We start from the raw sequence: 21693 nt of genomic DNA, 5'->3' as shown, positions 1-21693 counted from the left end.
GTCGGGAAGCATCTGTGGAAATGAGCAGTCAACACACAGCTGGCTGAATGATATTTCAACTGAGTGGATATTCTTCAACTAAATTAAAACTGTTAAGGATCCAGAAATGTCATTGAACATATTTAAATTCATTCTAGATAGATGTCCTTACTTGTAATCAAACTCAAGTCAACCCCACACTCAGAAGTTATGAGAGTGGACTTTTTAGGTTATTGAGCATTTTTACTTTCTCGTGCATCTCTTCCTGTTTAATCGCAATAATCTGATTACAGTGCTTTTCTTGTTACCCTTCCTAAAAATTTTTGTTTTCCTTTTGTGCATCTGACTGGTTTCTATCTTCTATTGGTTCCTCACACAGGATGTTGAACATTATCAATACCATTTCTGTGCTGCTTTTTCACTATTATTTATCAACCATTTTATGTTAGGCTCTGAGAATCATTGGTGTTATTTAATAGAACCATACAAGGGGTGATTGTTAAGTTCGTGGCCTAAGGTAGAAGGAGTCAATTTTAGAAAACCTAGCACATTTATTTTTCAATATAGTCCCCTCCTACATTTACACACTTAGTCCAACAGTCATGGAGCATATGGATCTTGGACGTCCAGAAAGTGTCCACAGCGGGGGCGATTGATAAGTTTGTGGCCCAAGGTAGAAGGAGATGAGTTCTTATCTTCAAACTTTCTGCATAATCACTCTAAGAGTTGACCTGCAAGTGCATGTAACGAGAGCTGTATAACTCATTTCCTTCTACCTTAGGTCACAAACTTAAAAATCACCGGACTGTGGACACTTTCTGGAGGTCCAAGATCCGTATACTCCATGACTGCTGGATTAAGTGTGTAAATGTAGGAGGGGACTATGTTAATAAATAAATGTGCTAGGTTTTCTAAAATTGACTCCTTCTGCATTAGGCCACAAACTTATCAATCACCCTTTGTAGCTTGTAAGAAGAATACAACAAGCAAATGAAGAATAGTGTTCCCCCTTCAGTACAAAGAAAACAAACATGTACAGTGGATTCCAGTTAATTGGGACAGCTGCTTATTTGGGACACTATGGCACCTATTTGAAGCAGGAGACTGTTGCTGACTAGGTTCTAACTAGAATCAGTCGCACGCAATTGTGTGGCCATTAGATGCTACTCTGTGCTTAGAACAAATAGTTTTTAAATAGCATCAGTTGTGTGTGTTTGTGTTTGGAAAGCAGTGAGTTTTGTCACTGACAGCTGGTGAGAAATAAACAGTAAGACAATTCTGAACTGTTCTGCTCATTGCAGTTTCAAGCACTCAGGCTTGGAGCTGCCAGAAATGGCTGGGAGTGGCAATGAAGCAATTTTATTACTTCAACAACTTAGGAAATATGAAAGCTTTGAAGGTATCGATAATCAACTTGAATTTTACAATGAAAATAAAGGTTTGGAGCTGCAAATGTTGATTGGATTCTTTGAAGGCCGTCCATTATCTGCACCAGGTGTCATTACGTACACTGGATGAATTCCTCTGTCGATAACTATTAGGAACTAATACACAGTTTAATAGTACTGTAGTACTAATGGTAATACAGTCGGCCCTCCTTATTCGCGGGTTCCGCATGCGCGGATTCAACCAATCGCGGATCAGGAAAACCCGGAAGTTCTCTCTCCAGCACTTGTTTGAGCATATACAGACTTTTTTTTTCTTGTCATTATTCCCTAAACAATACAGTATAACAACTACCTACATAGCATTTACATTGTATTAGGTATTATAAGTAATCTGGACATGATTTAAAGTATACGGGAGGATGTGCGTAGGTTACCGCGGATCGGGATCGAGAAAAAAAGCCGGAAGTTCTCTAAATCGGAACAGATACATCCAGTATTATTTAGTGTCAGTTAGTCAAATGTTTGTCTTAGTATATAGTGTATATTTTACCTTACTATGCATAAAAAACACTTAAGAAACGTATGTATTTCAATAATTAAACCACTGCGTTGCTTAGTAATAGTTGTAGCTTTCATCGGGCAGGGCCTTTCTTAATTTATCCTTTAAAATTGTTCCAATCATTGACCAACTGTAGCCTAACGCTTTTCCAATGACCGATGGCATTTCACCTCTTTCCGATCGCTTTATTATTTCCACTTTATTTTCAATGTGATCATGATTATTTTCTGAACGGATTCAGAACTCCGCTGGGTCCTAAAGTCCATCGCACTGAGACAGGTTAAAGAAGGTCCGGGGTTCTGCTGGGTCCTAAAGTCCACCACTCTGAGACAGGTTAAATAAGGGTCTTGAGCATCCGCGTTTTTTGGTATCCACGGGAGGTCCCGGAACCAATCCCTCGCGGATAAGGAGGGCTGACTGTATTTTAATTTGATGTGTATTTCATTTAAATGCAGGATTTGTTATTCAGTTTTTCTTTATTATACCTTTGTAACTACTTCCGTAAAACTTTGGCTAATTGGGACAGCTGCTTAATTGGCCTAAAATGTACTGGTGCTGATGTGTCCCAATTAATCAAATCCACTCTATTTCTGCCTTTGTTTCCTTATTCTGGATTCTCCTACTAGATAAAAGAAATATCAAATCATTTCAAAACTTTACATAATAGGCCTCAATCATATTGTACTCAACTTGCAATTTGCAGAATATATAATATAACTTTAAACAGTCAGTTTAACAATACAATTTCTACGTTACTGCCTACCCTATTATAGTGGGTAACCATGGATACATTATCAATGTAGAATGACATCTTTAAACTGATGCTTGATATCAGCAGATTTACAAACACAGCTATTGTTTAATTTAAATAAAAAGAATTGGGCACAAATTAAACACAAATTAAAGCATGACTGGATTTTCCATTATAAAGACTTAAAATAACATTGCTTTCTCACTAATTGAAAGCTCCCACAGGTAGCTAATTGATTAGAAAATTGGAATTTTCCCATTTTTCTGCATAACAGAGGATTTGATGCCAAATTTCTGGATGACTAAAGACACAATTGGATATTTTGATTCTGAATAAAATTTAATAGAATGAAGAAAAAGAGCATTTGACCTTTCATATGCATTTCACCATTCCAGGCAGCTTCTGAGTGAAAACATGTTCCTCATCTATCCTTGAAACCTTCTACCAGTTATTGGAAATTTGGGTCTGCCTGTGTTTGACACTTCTGCTAAGAGAAACTTGTTATAATTAATATTATTACCATTTTATCTTGACCACTGATGACTTTGTAGCTATCAGTTAAGTCACAACCACACCAGCTTCTTTTGCAAAGGAAACAACCTCCGCCTATCCAATTTTTTTCACTTTGGTAAGATTTTCAATTCTGGGCAACGTACTTGTGAATCAACAACACACACAAAATGCTGGTGGAACACAGCAGGCCAGGCAGCATCTATAAGGAGAAGCACTGTCGACGTTTCGGGCCGAGACCCTTCGTCAGGACTGACTTTCAAATCTCTTACTATCTTTCCTTTCAGTTAGTCCTGACGAAGAGTCTCGGCCCGAAACGTCGACAGTGCTTCTCCCTATAGATGCTGCCTGGCCTGCTGTGTTCCACCAGCATTTTGTGTGTGTTGTTGTTTGAAGTTCCAGCATCTTGCAGATTTCCTTGTGTTTGTACTTGTGAATCTCCTCTTTATTCAATTCAAGATCACATTAAAGTTCATAGTTATTATTGTTCAACTGTATACATGTATACTGCCAAACAAAACAGCATTCCCCCGAGCCAAGGTGCACAACACAATAATATAGCCCATATACAACACATAAAGTAATATTACCACAAATAAATTAACAAATAATAAGGTGCATTTATGGCATAAGTCAAAAAGCAAACAGTATATGCTACTGGCGCTTCAAACGTAATGAGACCTGGGTGGTGGCATTGAGTTCAGTAATCTCACGGCCTAGGGGAAGAAGCTGTTTCCCACCCTAACAATCCTTGTTCTAATACAATGGTATCTTCTGCCTGGTGGTAGGGAGTCAAAGAGTTTGTAGGACAGATGGCAGAAATCATTGATAATGCTTCATCATTGCTTCTGATAAATCTCTCTGATGGTTGGAAGAGAGATACTGATGATGCTCTCAGCAGTCCTTGCAATCCTTTGTAGGGTCTTGTGGTCAGATGCCTTGCAATTCCTGTACCAGATGGTGATGCAGCTAGTTGGGACCCTGTCAGTAATGCTTCTGTAAAAATTGGTTAGAATGGGGGGCGGGGGACAAGGAGAAGCCTCATTCACTTTAATCTCCACAGTAAGTGCAGACGCTGTTATGCTTTCTTGGCTAAAGAGGTAATTTTGAGGGACCAGATGAGATCATCCATTATGTGCACATCCAGAAATGTGGTACCCCTCTCTCCACGGAGTAGCCGTTAATGTACACTGGGAAGCGGGCAGCCTGCACCTTCCTAAAGTCCGCAATCAAAGTCCACGTTGGATCTAGTTGGGCTCGCACCATTTTACCAGCCCCTCTACTTCCGCTCTGAACGCCGTCTCATTGTTACTGATATGGCCTACATCTGTTGTGTCATTAGTGAACTTGATAATTTGGTTTGAATTGGATCTAGCAGTACAGTCATATCTTCCCTGTAATATCAGAGGTTCACTTCTATATACTAAAGTCAATCTGAAAATCAAAAATAAAACCAAGCTGTTAGAAATCAAGCTGTAAAAGTTAGTTCTCATCTTGTGAAGAAATTGAGAATGAAGAAATTTTGTAAAAAAAATACAAGCTATTAAATTTGTCTGACCAGCAACAAACTGATAAAACTTTAAACTAGCCTCAAAAAAGACTCTGTATTAAGCTTATGTAATCCGCAGTACAAAAACTGCACAGCAAAATATTGTGTAGTTCATCTACCATGCTTTAATTTGCTCATTATTTAATGGAGTATGCAGTTATTGTTCTTTAAAGTTAAGAATTAATGGGCATTTGGAAATTTGGGGTAAAACTATGATGCTACTGCCCTATAATTAGTGAATATGTCTCACGATAATTTTGATGTACTCACCAAAATGCAAAGAAGAAGGACAGATAGCCTGTGGCAAATATTGTTTGCCTTCTAGATTGGGCAAAATATAGAAAGAGACATGGATATTGAAAATATATGGAATAATGATACAATAACTTTGTATGTATATTAAGTAAATTGGGAGGAAGTGAAGGAACTTACACAGTTTAACATTGGAGCCGACTTTAAGTGAATTGATGACTGACTTCCTTGAGCTGTGAGCAGTCCGTGGAATTCTCTCTACTCTATAACGGACCAGGTCTGCGCTGTTTGCTGGTCATGTGAGTTGTTATTTATTGCCAGTCTGCTGAAGATGAATGCTGAGATTTTGTTTTGGTTTAGGATGGCTTGCTTCAAACATAAGAAATCAGATACAACCCTTAATACTCTTTATCAGCAATACCATAATGTTCAACCACCTTAAAAAAAATACTTCAGCAGAGTCTGATCCAAACCCTTGTTTCAGGGGCCATTTCACATTTTGCATGGCATGAATCAGTGAATGCCAAACAATTTAATTTCATCACTGAGATGCAAATGATCATTTTTGGCATGATTTTTGTCCTTATAGCAAAAACGTAAAACAATTTAGAAGTTTGAAATTCCATTCAGGAAGAACATTTTGAAGCTTTGTGTTGTAATTTGTAATGACAATGTAGTTTATCACAGTAATTCATAAAACTCACAACTTGGAAATAAGTGCAGTCCAGTGGATTAGGAAAGCACAATTTGTTATTCATTATTTTTAAATAGATTGGTTTTTCATGCTTTTTTAAGTTATACTTGATATATTTGTCAAATTTTAATTATTTCACACAGCATATTATTTGCATAAAGTATTTTACAGTGGGATGATGAGTCAACCTTTACTAAAGCTAATTACAAGTCAGGATAGCATAAAAATACTTTCAGATTGAATTTGCTTGAAACATTGCCATTTAATGTATTGTGAGTGGAGGTGCAATCTAACTAAATGCTGAAGCTGAATGAAAATTTGCTATTGGGAAGATAACCTATAAGAGGCTCATGGAGTTAAAACAGAAAAACCTTTATTCGTTATTTTAATACCTTTTTAGCATTGTTTTTGGAATATCGAATAAGTGCACTTGCAGTTTTGTTAAATTCATGTTTTATTATATACAGCAGTATTTAAACCAAATGGCTGAACAAATCTCACATTCTGACAGAATAAAATGCACGCCATTTCAATGCTGAGGAAGGCATAGCCTAACTCCCATTTAGGTATAATATGTGCCAAACACTCTGACCTGTATTGACTCCTGATTAGGGGCTACTTTGTCTTTGAAATGTCTTTTCATGTTTTCAGACACATCGGGCCTTGATGTGACAGCCTCAAAGCACCAACCAGTACAATCACTTTAAGACCTCTAAAGTAGCAGTGTTGCACCATTTCTATCACAATTGGTATCAGAATTAGAAACAGGTTTAATATCACTGACATACATAGTGAAATCTGTTGGTTTCCAGCAGCAGTACAGTGTAATACATAAAAATACTATGAATTACAAGAAGTATATTAAAAAATTAAATTAAGTAGTGCAAAAAGAGCAAAAATAGTGAGGTAGTTCTCAAGAGTTGGTTCATTGTCTGTTCAGAAATCTGATGGCACAGTGAAAGAAGCTGATCCTGAAACATTGAGTGTGTGTCTTCAGGCTCTTGTACCTCCTCTCTGATGCTAGTAATATAAAGAGAGCATGTCCTGGGTGATGAGGGTCCTTAATGATGGATATCACATTTTTTAAGGATCACCTCATGAAGGTGTCCTCAGTGGTGAGGAGGCTAGTGCCCATGATGGAGCTGGCTAAGTTTGCAACCCATTCAGCTTTTTTCTGATCCTGTGCAGTGGCCACTTCATATCAGATGGTGATGCAACCAGTTAGAATGCTGTCCATTGTACACCTGTAGAAACTTGCTAGTGTTTGGTGACATACCAAATCTCCTCAAACTCCTAATGAAATACAGCTGCTGATGCGTCTTCTTCATAATTGCATCAATATGTTGGGCCTAGGATAGATCTTCAGAGATGTTGACACTCAGGAGCTTGAGCCTGCTCACCCTTTTCACAGCTGGTCCCTCGATGCGGACTGGTGTGTATTCCCTCAACTTCCCCTTCCAAAAGTCCACAATCAATTCCTCGGTCTTAGTGATTTGAGGGCAATGTAGTTGTTGTGACACCACTTAACCAATTGATCTATCTCACACCTATACGCCTCCTCATCACCATCTGAGGTTCTGCCAACAACAGTTGTATCATCGGCAAATTTATATATGGAGTTTGAGTGGTGGCTAGCGACACAGCCGTGGATATCTAGCAGTGTGCTAAGTACACTTCCTTGAGTGCACCAGTGTTGATTGTCAGTGAGGAAGCGATGTTATTTCTGATTCATACAGACTGTAGTCTCAGGATAAAGAAGTCAAGGATCTGGTTGCAGAGGGAGATAACGAGTCCCAGGATTTGAAGCATGTGGATCAGTACTGAGGGGATGATGGTGTTAAACGCTGAGTTGTAATCGATAAACAGCAGCTTGATGTAGGTTTTACTGTTGTCAAGGCGCTCCAAGGCCAAGCGGAGAACCAGTAAGATTGCATCTGCTGTAGACCTATTGCTCTAACTTCTTGATCATCCCCAAATTTACTTGCTCCATCATTGATGGCTTTATCATAAGCTACCAAATCCCTATTAATGTTATAGAGTCTTGGTAGTAACGTAGATATTTGAGATAGGAGTTGTTTTCTTGCATGGACAGCAACCACTGACATAAACTGGCTTTGCTGTGAAACATGTTTCCATGTTATTATTTCTATGTAGTTTAAAATGAATGACCAGCACGGTGTCAGACTTCTTAGAAAAATAATAGTGAACTTACACATGCACTGTTAATATCATAACAATTGGCCAACAAGCTGAAGGGTAGGACATAGTGTGAACTCCGGAATTTGTCTGTGAATGTTTTACCACAGTGTTGATTTAGAGTCATAGTATTACACAGCATGAAAACAAGCTGTCCAGCCCAACAGTTCAAAGCCCCGACCAAGATACCCTATTTGTCAATAACCTTCTGAACATTTACAATCAATGTACCTGTCCAACTGTCTTATAAAAGCTTTTATTGTCCCTTCCTTAACCACTTTCATAGGCAGCTTATTTCATGGATACCACACTTTGTGTAAAAATGTTACCCCTCAGGTTCCTTTTAAATCTTTCTCCTCCTTAAGCCGATGTCCTGTAGTTCTTGATTTTCCAGTCCTCGGGAAGAAACAAACCTTGAGCTGCCCTGTTATCTTTAACAGCTTGTTGGATCCATATATTAAATTCATTACAGAACATTGCTTGGCAGGATGTGAAGATGGACTTGGAAGTGGTATACTCAGCCTTTCTCATGGGCTTCTGTGTGCTCCTGATCACAAACAAATAAAATCTTCAGATGCTGGAAATCCAGGCAACCCACTCAAACCACTGGAGGAACTCAGCAGGCTAGGCAGCATCTATAGAAAAAAGTACAGTTTTGGGTTGAGACGTCAACTGTACTTTTTTCCACAGATGCTGCCTGGTCTGCTGAGTTCCTCCAGCATTTTGTGTGTGTGTTGCTTGTGTGCTTCTGATGAATGGTTTAGAAGTTCTCAGTGTTGCTTTCTCAACTGTGCCGCAACTGGCCATGGATTTCTACGAGTCTGTAGGAATGTTATCAAGGAAGCTTTTAGAATATCCTTGAATCATTCCCTCTCTAAATCTTGTCATCTCTTACTGTGACAGAGTTCAGAATAGAGTGTCTTCATTGTGAGTCTTGGTTCAGGCTTGGAGATATTGTGGTCCGTCCAACAGAGCATTCTGAGTGTAATTACGCATGAGTGCTGAAAATCTTAACCTGAATGCAAGTGGATTTGGAGAATTTTGCCGAGATGATGCTTGCTCCACAGAAGTTTCATTTAGTAGAAACTTGGTAATATTGAAACTGTTAGGTCAAGATCAGAAAGACAATTATGTTGCAGTAGTCTCAACAGCAACTTATAAAACATTACTACTCCTTTTCAAAGCTGAAAGTTCAAAGTAAATTTGTTATGAAAGTACTGTACATATGTTGGCGCGCGGCCAAGTGGTTAAGGCGTTCGTCGCCTTCTGAAGGTCGCTAGTTCGAGCCTTGGCTGAGGCTGTGTGTGTGTCCTTGAGCAAGCTGCTTAACCACACATTGCTCTGCGACGACACTGGTACCAAGTTGTATGGGTCCTAATACCCTTCCCTTGGACAACATTGGTGGTGTGGAGAGGGGCGACTTGCAGCTTGGGTAACTGCCGGTCTTCCATAAAAAAAACCTTGCCCAGGCTTGCGCCCTGGAAACTTCCAAAGGCACAAAACCATGGTCTATCGAGACTAATGGAGGCCTACACACACATATACATATATGTCACCATATACAACCCTGGGATTCATTTTCTTGTGGGTATACTCAATAAATCTATAAAATAATAACCATAACAGAATCAATGAGAAACCATACTGACTTGAATGTTCAACCAGCATGCAAGAGACTACAAATTGCAAATACAAAAAGAACGAAATAATAATAATAAATAAAGAAGCAATAAATATCAAGAGCATGAGATGAAGAGTTCTTGAAAGTGAGTCGATTGGCTGTGGGAACATTTCAATGATGAGGTAAGTGAAGTTATTACCTTTGGTTCAAGAGCATGACGGTTGAGGGGTAATAACTGTTCCTGAACCTGGTGGTGTAAATCCTGAGGCTCGTGTACTTTCTTCATAATGGCAGCATTGAGAAGAGAGCATATCTGTGTGGGAGCTCCTGATGATGGATGCTGCTTTCCTGCTACAGCGTTTCATGTAGATGTATTTCCCCATGATGGACTGGGCCATATCCACAACTTTTTGTAGGATATTCCATTCAAGGGCTTTGGTGTTTCCATACCAGACTGTGATGCAGCCAGTCAATATACTCTCCACTACACATCTATAGAAGTTTGTCAGTGTTTTATATGTCTTGCCAAATCTCTGCAAACTCCTAAGAAGGTAAAGATATTGCTATGCTTTCTTCATCATTGCACTTGCGTGCTGAGCCCTGGACAGATCACCAAGGAATTTAAAGTTGCTGGTCCTCTCCACCTCTGATGAGGACCGGCTCATGGACTTCTGGTGTCCTCCTCCTGAAGTCAATAATCAGCTCCTTGTTCTTGCTGGTATTGCGTAAGAGGTTGTTGATATGGCACCACCAAAAGATTTTCAATCTCCCTCCCATATGCTGATTCATCACCACCTTTGGTTTGGTCTACGATAGTAGAGTCATCAGCAAACTTGAATGTGGCATTGGAGTTGTATTTAGCCACATGTGTAAAGTGTAAGAGCAGGCTTACAACCCACAGCCTTGTAGTGCACCTGTGCTGATGGAGATTGTGAAGGAGATGATATTGCCAATCTGAAATGGCTGCAAGAAGGAAATCAAGACTCCCACTGCAGAAGGAGGTATTGAAAGAAACACTTATTTATATTTGAATCATGATTGAAGTCAACAGTTGTAGGATCTTAAGCAAAACACAAAATTCTGGAGGAACTCAGCAGGTCAGGTAGCACCTGGAAACGAATAAACAGTCAACATTTTGGGCTGACACCCTTCATCAGGACTCATAGCTGTGGGACCTTGCTGAGAATATTGAGGAGATTAAAGTTGTTAAATGCAATGACAATCTAGATGTTGGGGAGGTTTGTGTATCTTGATTAAATATTTCCTTATCGCTTTTGTGCTTAACTAAATAAATCAAATTATACTGCCCTTCAGAAAGATCTTTTTATCTTCAAAGATCATTTAATTAAACAATCTCACAAGGATTTAATCTCAACAGCATTTTGGCATATATAAATGCTCTAATGTATGTTCATCAATTTAATCGAAATTATAATTTACAGTAGGTTGGTTTGCAAGACACAACAAAATTCCTGCATGTTTCATTGTGGTCTGCCATTACTGTCTTGTTTGTGTTTAGTACCTACTCTCTGCTGTGTTTTCAGAGGTAGGAGTCAGATTAAACACAACTGCAGAAACAAGAAAATGTTGCTCCTTGAGAAAAGGTAGCCTTTGGCAGTGTGACAGAAAGCATGAATCTATTTGTCCAGTGCCTATAAAAAGTACCCACACCCGCTGGAAGTTTGCATGTTTTATTGTTTTACAACATTGAAACACAGTGGATTTAATTGGGCTTTTTTGACACTGATCTACTGAAAAAGACTATTTTGTGTCAAAGTGAAATCAGATCTCTACAAAGTGATCTAAATAGATTACAAATATGAAACACAAAATAATTGCATATGTATTCACCCCCTTCAAGTCAGTATTTAGTAGGTACACCTTTGGCAGTAATTACAGCCTTGTGTCTGTGTAGATAGGTCTCTTATCACCTTTGCACATCTGGACGCTGCAAGTTTTCACCATTCTTCTTTACAAAACTGCTCAATCTCTGTGAGATTGCATGGGGATTGTGAGTGAACAGCCCTTTTCAAGTCCAGCCACAAATTCTCAGTTGGATTGAGGTCTGTACTCTGACTTGGCCACTCCAGGTCGTTAACTTTGTTGTTTTTAAGCTATTCCTATGTAGCTTTGACTTTATGCTGGATGTTACTGTCTTCCTAGAAAACAAATCTTCTTCCAAGTCACAGTTCTCTTGCAAACTGCTTCAGGTTTTCCTCCAGGATTTCCCTGTATTTTGCTGCATTCATTTTACCCTCTACTTTCACAACCCTTCCAGGGCCCACTGCAGTGAAGCATCCCCACAGCATGATGCGCCCACCACCATGCTTAACAGTAGAGATGATATGTTTTTGATAATGTGCAGTGTTTGGCTTACACCATAGCGTTTAGTCTGATGGCCAATAAGCTCAATTTGGTTGCATCAGACCATAGAATCTTCTTCCAGATGACTTCAGTCTCCCACACACCTTCTGACAAACTCCAGCTGAGATTTCAGATGTTTTTTTCAATGGTGGCTTTCTCTTTGCCATAAAGCTGCAACTGAAGTACCCGAGCAGCAGTTATTATATGTGCAGTCTCTCCTATCTCAGCCACTGAAGCTTGTAACTCTTCCAGAGTTGTCACAGGTCTCTTGGTAGCCTCCCTCACTAGTCCCCTTCTTATACGGTGACTGTGGACGGCCTGCATCTAGGCAGATTTACAGCTGTGCCATATTCTTTCCGTTTCTTGATGATTGACTTAGTTGACTTAACAAGAGATATTCAGTGACATGGAAACGATCTTGTATCCATCTCCTGTCTTGTACTTTTGAATAACCTTTTCACGGAGTTGCTTGGAGTGTTCTTTTGTCTTCATTGTGTAGTTTTTGCCAGAATACTGACTCACCAGCAGTTGGACCTTCCAGATACAGGTGTATTTTCACAATTAATTGAAACACTTTGACTACACACAGGTCTTCAAAGACAGATCTCTATTTAACTAATGATGCGACTTCTAAAACCAAATGGCTGCATCAGTGATGATTTGGTGTGTCGTATTAAAGAGAGTGAATACTTATGCAATAAATTATTTTGAGTTTTATATTTGTAATTAATTTAGATCACTTTGTAGAGATCTGTTTTCACTTTGACACGAAAGAGCCTTTTTCTGTTGATCAGTGTCAAAAAAGCCAAATTAAATCCACCATGATTCAATGTTGTAAAACAATAAAACATGAAAACTTCTAAGGGGGGGCGAATACCTTGTATAGGCACTGTATGTCTATGGTTAAAAGGAAAGAATTTTTATTTGGAAAATCATAATTGATGACATCAAGTCCATGACATAATTTTAATATTAGGATAACACAGCAGACTACTTGAGCTAAGAAATTTTAGCTTAAATAGACTATAAATGTCAACTTTATGAAAATCCTGTAACACAGTTGTTATGGAAGAAATATTCTGGGCAATGTACATTATTTAAATAGAATGTATTCTCAATTTTACTGCAGATACTGATCCAAGTAATTCCTTCAAAGTTGTTGACGTATAGGCTTGTGAAGGATATGCAGTTTTGTTTGCAGGAAACTAAGAAGTATTTTTCAATATGTTCAAAAAGTAAAGAGCAAAAAATAATTAAATATTGGACTGCCATAAATTATTCGATTCTGCTGAATATTGAAAGTGTTTGCAGAACAGTCACATCACAAAATTGTCGTCATGTTTCTCACAACATAGAAAAGCACAACTTGACCCCTTGAGGCTCTCAGAGTATTCCCACCAGTCCCACTCCCTTAATTATTTTCCTTTAACCCATTCTCTCTCACATATTCATCGACTGTTATCTAGGGATAAGTTACCCAAGTAATCCACCCAGCTGCATGTCTTTGGGACGTAGGAGAAAACTAAAGCACTTGGAGAAACCCAGACAATTACATAGAAAACATGCAATCTTTACACAGCCAGCATTCTGGATTGACATCAAACCCAGGTCAGTGGAGCAGTGAAGCAGCAGCAGGAAGAGGTATCACATGGGGTATTAGAGTTGAATTTAGATTTAGGTTTACAAAGGAAGAGTCACAGAGCATGCAAGGGTCAGAGGAGATCAATCTCGCTGGCCAGATTTAGGACAATCAGCATTGAGGACCTTGAACTGGGAAGCTGTGAGGCTGCACTGTGTAACTGATGCTGGATTGATTAAATTCTTACACTTTGGGTCATAAAACTGTTTATTTAAGTCCCACCTACTCTACGTATAATATTGAAGTAAATGCTGAAAACGCTATGCTCAGCAGGTCAGATAGCATCCGTGAAAAAGAACCAGATTTAACATTTCAGAACTTTACTCAGCTTCCTTTTTTACAGATGCCGCCCTACCTGCAGAGTATTTCCAGCATTTTCTATTTCCAGCTTCTGCATTTTTTTGATTTTCTTAATACCAAGCTTCAAAAAAGCAGCAATTATAGCAGTGCTAAGGAAGAGTAGTGTGAGCTGCCTTAATGACTATCGCCCAGTATCGCTCACATCTATAGTGATGAAATGCTTTGAGAGGGTGGTCTTAGCTAGAGTGAACTCCTGCCTTAGCAAAGACCTGTACCCACTGCAATGTGCCTATCGTCACTATAGGTCTATGACAGACACAATCTCAATGGCTCTTCTGATGGCCTTAGATCACCTGGACAATACAAACCCCTATGTCAGGATGCTGTTCGTTGACTATAGCTCAGTGTTTAACAACGTCATTCTCACAATCCTGATTGATAATCTACAGAACCTGGGTCACTGTACCTCCCTCTGCAGTTGGATCCTCGACTTCCTAACCGGAAGACCACAATCTGTGCGTGTTGGTGATAATATCTCCTCTTCACTGATGATCATCTCTGGTGCACCCAGAAGTGTATGTGTAGCCCATTGTTCTACTCCCTCTATACCCATGACTGTGTGGCTAGGTATAGCTCAAATACCATACATATAAATTTGCTGATGATATAGCCCGTGTTGGTAGAGTCTCAGATGGATATGAAAGGGTGTACAGGAGTGAAATATATCAGCTATATGAGCGGTGTCCCGGTAACAACCTTGCACTCAATGTCAGTAAGATGAGAAAAAGCTGATTGTGAACTTCAGGAAGAGTAAGACGACAGAACATGAACCAATCTTCATAGAGCAATCAGAGGTGGAGAGAGTGAGCAATTTCATGTTGCTGTGTGTTAAGATACCTGAGGATCTAACCTGGTCCCAATGTATTGATGCACATATAAAGAAGGCAAGACAGTGGTCATACTTCATTAGGAGTTTGAAGAGGTTTGGTTTGTCACATAAAACATTTGAGAACTTCTATAGATGTTCAGTGGAGAGCATTCTGACAGGCTGCATCACTGTCTGGTATGGGGGAGGGGCACTGCACAAGATCAAAAGAAGCTACAGGACATTGTAAAATGAGTCAGCTCCATCTCGGGTACCATCCTCTGTAGTATCCAAGACATCTTCAAGGACGGGTGCCTCAGAAAGGCAGCATCCATTATTAAGGACCCTCCATCACCCAGGACATGCTTTCTTCTCATTGTTACCATCAGGAAGGAGATACAGAAACCTGAAGACACACATTCAGCGATTCAGGAACAGCTTTTTCCCCTCTGTCATATGATTCTTAAATGGACACTGAACCCATGAACACTACCTTACTTATGAAACACTCTGGTTTCCTTGGCTGCGGAAGTCTAGGGAAGACACTCTCAAGTCCCATCAAACTCATGAGATTGAAAATGGCTCATCCCACTCCAAACCCCAGTTTGTGTGGATGCTGTGTCATTTGTTATCCTGTTACAAATTAGTGCCACCAAATAACAGACAGTACACTGCATACCATTAAAGGAATTATATTTATGAATCTTAACTAAAGGGTTAGTAAAGAGTAACAAAAAAATGGCCCATTCTAATTAAATTGTCAAATGTGCACAAGTTGGAGTCCATCTTGATCTCTGTCACTCACGCACTGGGCCCTCAGTCAGTGAGAATGCCCACACCACCTTCCAAACGTCGCTCGCAATCTGTCTCGAACAAATCGGGTCTCCCACCAGATTGTACGCTACAACCGGTTCTCCCCAGTGTCTTTCTTCATCTCCCAACAAACAAAAGCCTAAGACCAACCTTACTGACCTTCACCAGGAAAACCTCCCGCTAATTGGATGGCACACATTTCAAATCATCCCTTATCTTCAACAATAACCCAGACAGGTTGAAAGCAGAACAGCATCTCTTACAGAGCTGCTAAATGAAATACCTACAGAATAACAGTAAAGATGTGAACCAGGGCATTACACTTATTTTTAATACATATTATTTCTGTTTTTACACTATTTTCAAACTATTATATACATATATATATATATATATATATCCTCTAATTTACTTATTTTTTTTGTTTTCATTCTATATTATGTATTGCATTGAACCACTGCTGCTAAGTTAACAGATTTCACGACACGTGCTGGTGATAATAAACCTGATTCTGAGTGCAGCGTTATTTGAGCCACCAGGCCCTTCAAGGAGAAGTAAATCAATGACTCTTGTTTGCTTAGCTATTTAATATCAATGATCCTGTGAAGAAAATGAAGTCTTGGCTTTCTAATTCTCATTCTTCCCTAGATTCTAAAAAACAAGTTGTTCATTCCTTTGCTGCTTGTAGATCTTACTATAATCAAAAGAATTCTCACAGTTGCCAAAAACTAATCCATGCTTTTGCATATTAATATGTTGTACATGAAATGCACAGTAAAACTAGATAGAAACTGAGCCTCTATTTTAGTAACTGGCACGCTGCCTTTGCTTTCTGTCGTTAAGATGTAGAAACAATTAGTAACGTTTCACTGGTACTCACGGTACACACCATAGGATAAATTACAGTGCATAAGATAAAAGGAAAGCCATGTTCACTTCTGTCCTAATTACCTTCACTTCAGTGTATTAAAAAATTCAAAATGTAATAGTCAAGTTGGTGATAAGAATAAAGACTCAGCTATCTGCCAAGTTAAGTCTGATAAATGACAACTGCATATAATTAATACTGTCATCTTCTTTCAGACCAAAGAGCAACTGCAGTAGCCATAGATTGTAATTGTCATCTTTGTCACATAAAATGTGCTGTTATGAAGTTCAGACTGGATTTTATTGCCTGGAATGCTCATAAATTGAATGGTCAGTCATCTAAATTACTGGGTTGAGTGCTCCATGTCTTGCACTTGAGCTGCTGCGTGAGGCAATCTCAATTTGAGCCCTTTGCACCTAATTGTGTTGCTTTAAAATGATTTCTGCAAAGACATGGACAGATTATAACTTGTAAACTGCAGCATTTGACAGTTTTTGCTGCTCCCCTGTTTAAATTGCTGCTAAGTTACCATGTTTACACTTGGTTTATTATTTTCAATATTTTTTATGCAGGTAGAGCATCAGCGAAACATTACAAATTGTTTCTACATCTTAAAGACAAAGGCAAAGTGCCAGTTACTAAAGTACAAAAGCTCAGTTTTCTATCCAGTTTAATCTGCAATGTATTAATTTGCAAAAGCATAGATGTTTAAAACAAATGTTGCTATCTTTAAACAACGTCCATATTTTTCTGAGTAGAGAAAATGTATGGCAGCAAAATCTATTTGCAGAAGGGCCTACTCATGAGTGTGTTTATAATGCTATTATTTCCCAGTGGTGCCTGTGATGCACCATCAATAACTCTGAGACGTGAGTTAAGGTAGGCTTTTATTGGCTGGAAGAAAGCACAAGCAGCAAGTGACCACCACACAACATCCTGGAGACTGAGGCCAGGGCTGTGCCTCCAATCTCCTTTATACCGGGGTCAGTGGGAGGAGCCACAGGAGCAGTCAGCAGGGGGGGCGTGTCCAGACAGGTATATGTAGTTCACCACAGCCTGCACATTCAACAAACTTATTTAAAAGGTGACATACAATGTTAGAAACAGGCTGTTTTGTCAACCACACATATTCGGATAGTAGAAACAGACTGTCCACCACACTTATATCAACTATCATACCCGTTTATTCTCATCTTACTTGCCTGCAATAGTTTCACATCCCTCTATGCTCTTCTCATTCAAGTACCAGTCAAGATGCCTCTTAAATGTTGTTGCTATTCCTGCATCCACAGCTTCCTCTAGCAGCTCATTCCCGATACCAATTACTCTTTATGTGAAATATTAACCCATCAGATCCTTTAAATCTCCCTCTATCTTCAACCTATGCCCTCTACTTTAGTTGTCCCTACCATGTCATACACTGGCTATCTACCTTCTCTATGCTTCTCGTAATTTTATACACCTCTATCTTACCACCCCTCAGCTTCCTGTGCTCCAGAGAAAACAGATCTAATCTATGCAATCTCTCCTGATAATTCAAGCCTTCTAATTTGGGCAACATTCTCTGCACCATCTCTAATTTAATCATGTTTGTTTTTCCTTTAGTGTGGGTGCCCAGATTTACATACAATATGTGCAGCTGAACCAGTGCTTTGTATAGCTGTAATATAATATCCCAACATTTGCTGAAAAATGTTTTTCAGCATTCTGTTAAAAGGACTTAGATAACATAAAATATAGGAGCAGATTTAAGTTGTTCAGTCCATTGAGTCTACTTTGCCATTCTATCACAGCTGATTGTTCTTCCACCTCAATCTATCTTCGCTCCATAACCCTTAATGCCTATACCAAACAAGAACATATCACCCGCTGACTTAACTACATCAAATGACTCAATAAATACACAGTATTGATAAAAGTATCTTTCATTTCCTAAAACCTGTATATATCAATTGACTGTTTGACTAACATTAAGCAATGTAAATTCAGCAAGCAAACTTATATGCCAACATCTTTTAACTGAAGTGTATATTGAAAATCCTTGGATATGATTATCTTATAGCATTGGCTCAGGGAGCATTTCATTGGCTGTGGGTGTTAAGCCTCGTAGTCTCCGAACCAGAAGACCTAAATGTCGTATGTTCAAAATCTTATTTGTGCACAGAATATTTAATGTCTAACTATGAAGGTGACCAAAATTCATCCGGCCGACAATCTTCTGAATCTGGGAAGATAAAAATCCCAGCACAAGATGTTACTCTTGGTATATTGATGGAGTGTGAAATGCCGATTAGTCTGTAATTTCAGCCTTGTTCATTTTACTTCATGGGCTTCATTTAAACATGTTGTACCCTGTGCTGGATCCAGAGAACAACGTCAGAAGCAACAAGTGATTTTCCTGCTCAGGAGATGAGGGAACCCTCCCCATGGTGATGTTAATACCGGAGAAACAAAGATGGGGGAGGGCCGAGAGCATCTTTAAATAACTGAAGCTGATGGAATATAGAAGTTTCAGGAACAAGAAGGCTCAAATATCTTTTGTAGCACTTGATGGAACAGCCCTTCTCCTGCAGAGCAAATCTTCATTAAAAAAAATAATTGCAGTGCACTGGCCTGTTTGGTTCACTCTGCTACCAGCTACCTGACTTTGGTGCCATGGGATTTTCAAGTAAAAACCTGCATTGTGGTGTCAATCCTACCACCCCTCTCAAAATTCATTCAAAAGCCATACTCATTTCCTATGCCTTCCACTCTCTTATTATTTTCCTGTTTCTTCTACTGCATTTTCTTTCAGCCTCCCCTGCTCTTCCTCTCTTCCTCATGCTCTCTGCACAGCTCTTGCAATCAGTTGTACATTCGTCTGTAATGGGTCTGCTACCGCTAGAACATCAATCCAGAGGTACTAAATACATGATGAAGGGAAGAAGAGGAGGAAAGTAATTGAAATTATTGAAAGAGTTTCCAAATAAGTTCGTAGGAAACAATGAAATAAAGATGGAAAATACACTCAGTACGTAAGGCATCCGCTTGAGGGCGGAGAAACAGTTGATGTTTATGGTTGAAGCTGTTTTGATAGTGGATCTTTGAACTGAGACAGTAGTTTTATTTATCTTTCCACCAATGCTGATTGACTTGCTAAGTGCTTACTGTATTTTCTGTCTAATGTCAGATTCTACATTTTTTTATTTGCATTCGAGGAAACCATGCTTACTTTGCTTGATCCTCTCAGAAGAGCTATGAATAAGTGGCATGGACTGCTTGAGTAAATTGGATATAATTTTCCATTAATCTTAATAAAACAAATATGTTGTATGTCATTACAGACCGCCACTGAAGTACTTGAAGGACTTTTGGATGAAGATGATGAAGTTGTCCAGGTTAGTCTCAATCAATTATATATTTATTATTTTGTTCAGAAGACATGTAAGGTGCTCAAATTTCCTGAGGTAGGAAAATTACCAAAGTGATTGAAAGAGTGGATAACTCTGGAAAATGACTATGTTTTTTTTTTGCTGCTGTTGCTTGTGGTACGAAAAGCTTCTATTTCAGGAATGTTTCCTTTTTCATTGTAGATATGTTTTTTAGAGGAATAATGTGCCCCTTTTGAAATACTTGGTGTTTTTGTTTTACAGATACTTATTATCTATAGGCCTCTGAATAGTTGCAGTGATTATTAGGCAGAGTAGTAACAAGAGAAATCGTGGGATTTTAATCTACAAAGGCAATAGGAAATGTACATCTATGGATTACAGAGGAGATTAAAGTTAATATTAAACCAAGGGAAAAAGCCGATATTGAAAAAGAAATAAGCTTAGAGTTTTGGAGTATTTTAGATTTCAATCAAGGATAAGAAGGGCAAATAAATTATGAGAATAATAAAAATAAAATTATAACAAACATTGTAACAGCTGCTGCATAGGAACATTAATATGAAAATAACTACCATGAAAGAAGTTCCTAAGGTAGAAATTCCTAAACCAGAGAATTGATATGCTCCAAGGATCTGATAATCTACATCTAAGAGTTTTGAATGGAGTGGCTTAGGAGAGATTGAATACTCTGGTTATCACCTAAAGTGTGAGAGATTCTGAATGGTTCCTGCAGTCTGGAAGCTAGCATATGTGATCTCATTACTTAGGAAAGAGGGAGAGAGAGGATGGAAAACTAGTTCGTCTGAGTACCCACAAAAAGATTCTGATCGCTGACCATCAACACAGTTGCGTCTCAAGCTGCAGGCTTAGCCTACTGCTCTACTGTCTGTATATCCATGACTGTGTATAGTTCCAAAGCTATATTCAAGGTATGGTTCCAAATTTGGCAATAACACTGCTGTTTTCAGACAAATCACAGTTGGCGATGAGTTAGCTTACTGGAGCAAGTTGGGTCTCTGAAGTACCACACCAGCAGGCTCAAGGAAGGTTATTTCCCTTCAACAATTTTATTCTTGCACCAATTAGTAAAACCCTAATGACTACAGTTTAGCAAATCTATGACCACTTTGCACTAAAATAGATATTTATTTGAATTGTGTTTTCTTTTAAAAATATGTATGATTTCAGATTAATTTATATTTTCTTGTGAATGCTATTTATATGATGCAACGTGCCTATGAAGCTGCTGCAATTAAGTTTTTCATTACAGCTGTGCATTCAAGTACTTGTGTATGTGACAATAACCTTGACTTTGATTGGTCATTAGAAAATTCTGGAATCCATAATAGATGATGTAATATTAAAGTATTCTAAATAATAATATGATTAAATAGTTTTTTATATTAATTTTTTATTAGTTTTTACACTACAACAGAAAAAAACACCAACAAAATGGAGATTCATGCAGTGCAAAATAAATGGGTGTCTAATATACAATTCGTAACAATGCAGAAAAAGCACCCAAAATGAAATCATATTGTTAGTATCCTCCCCATTCTCCCACTACAAAACTTCAAGCTAACCATTACAATGTAAAGAAAAGTTAATCAAAGCTTACATCACCACAGAGCTGTAAATATAAAAAAAGTATAATGCCTACAACCTAAACTATAATGTATTTCACATCAAAAAAAACCGTCAAACTTAACCAGAAAAAAAAGCTGAAAGTAAGGGATTGTAGTACAAAAAAAGGATAAACCTTTAATCTAAAGAGGAATTGTGAAAATATTCAAGAAAAGGTCCCCACACCTTATGAAACTTTATGTCCGAATTGAGAAGTGAATAATGAATCTTTTCAAGGTCTAAGCAGGACATAATGTCTTTAAGCCATTGAGCATGAGTGGGTGGGGCAACATCTCTCCATCCAAGAAGAACTAACTGTCTAGCCAAAAGAGATGCAAAATATAATGTTGG

At 38.5% G+C, this 21693-nt stretch overlaps 1 protein-coding gene across 2 annotated transcripts in view; it reads left to right on the top strand.

Annotated features, from left to right (window-relative positions):
• LOC140732219 (uncharacterized) overlaps positions 1-21693 on the top strand; it is a 483152-nt gene that overhangs the window by 333031 nt on the left and 128428 nt on the right. For both annotated transcript variants that reach the window (XM_073054524.1, XM_073054523.1), the window contains one exon: positions 19672-19725. In XM_073054524.1, the coding sequence (XP_072910625.1) occupies positions 19672-19725 (54 nt within the window). The remainder of the gene's footprint in view (positions 1-19671; positions 19726-21693) is intronic.

The sequence above is a fragment of the Hemitrygon akajei genome, chromosome 8, assembly GCF_048418815.1.
Source record: "Hemitrygon akajei chromosome 8, sHemAka1.3, whole genome shotgun sequence".
Lineage (NCBI taxonomy): Eukaryota > Metazoa > Chordata > Chondrichthyes > Myliobatiformes > Dasyatidae > Hemitrygon > Hemitrygon akajei.
The sequence above is the reverse complement of the archived record's forward strand: the minus strand, read 5'-3'. Positions and strand labels throughout refer to the sequence as shown.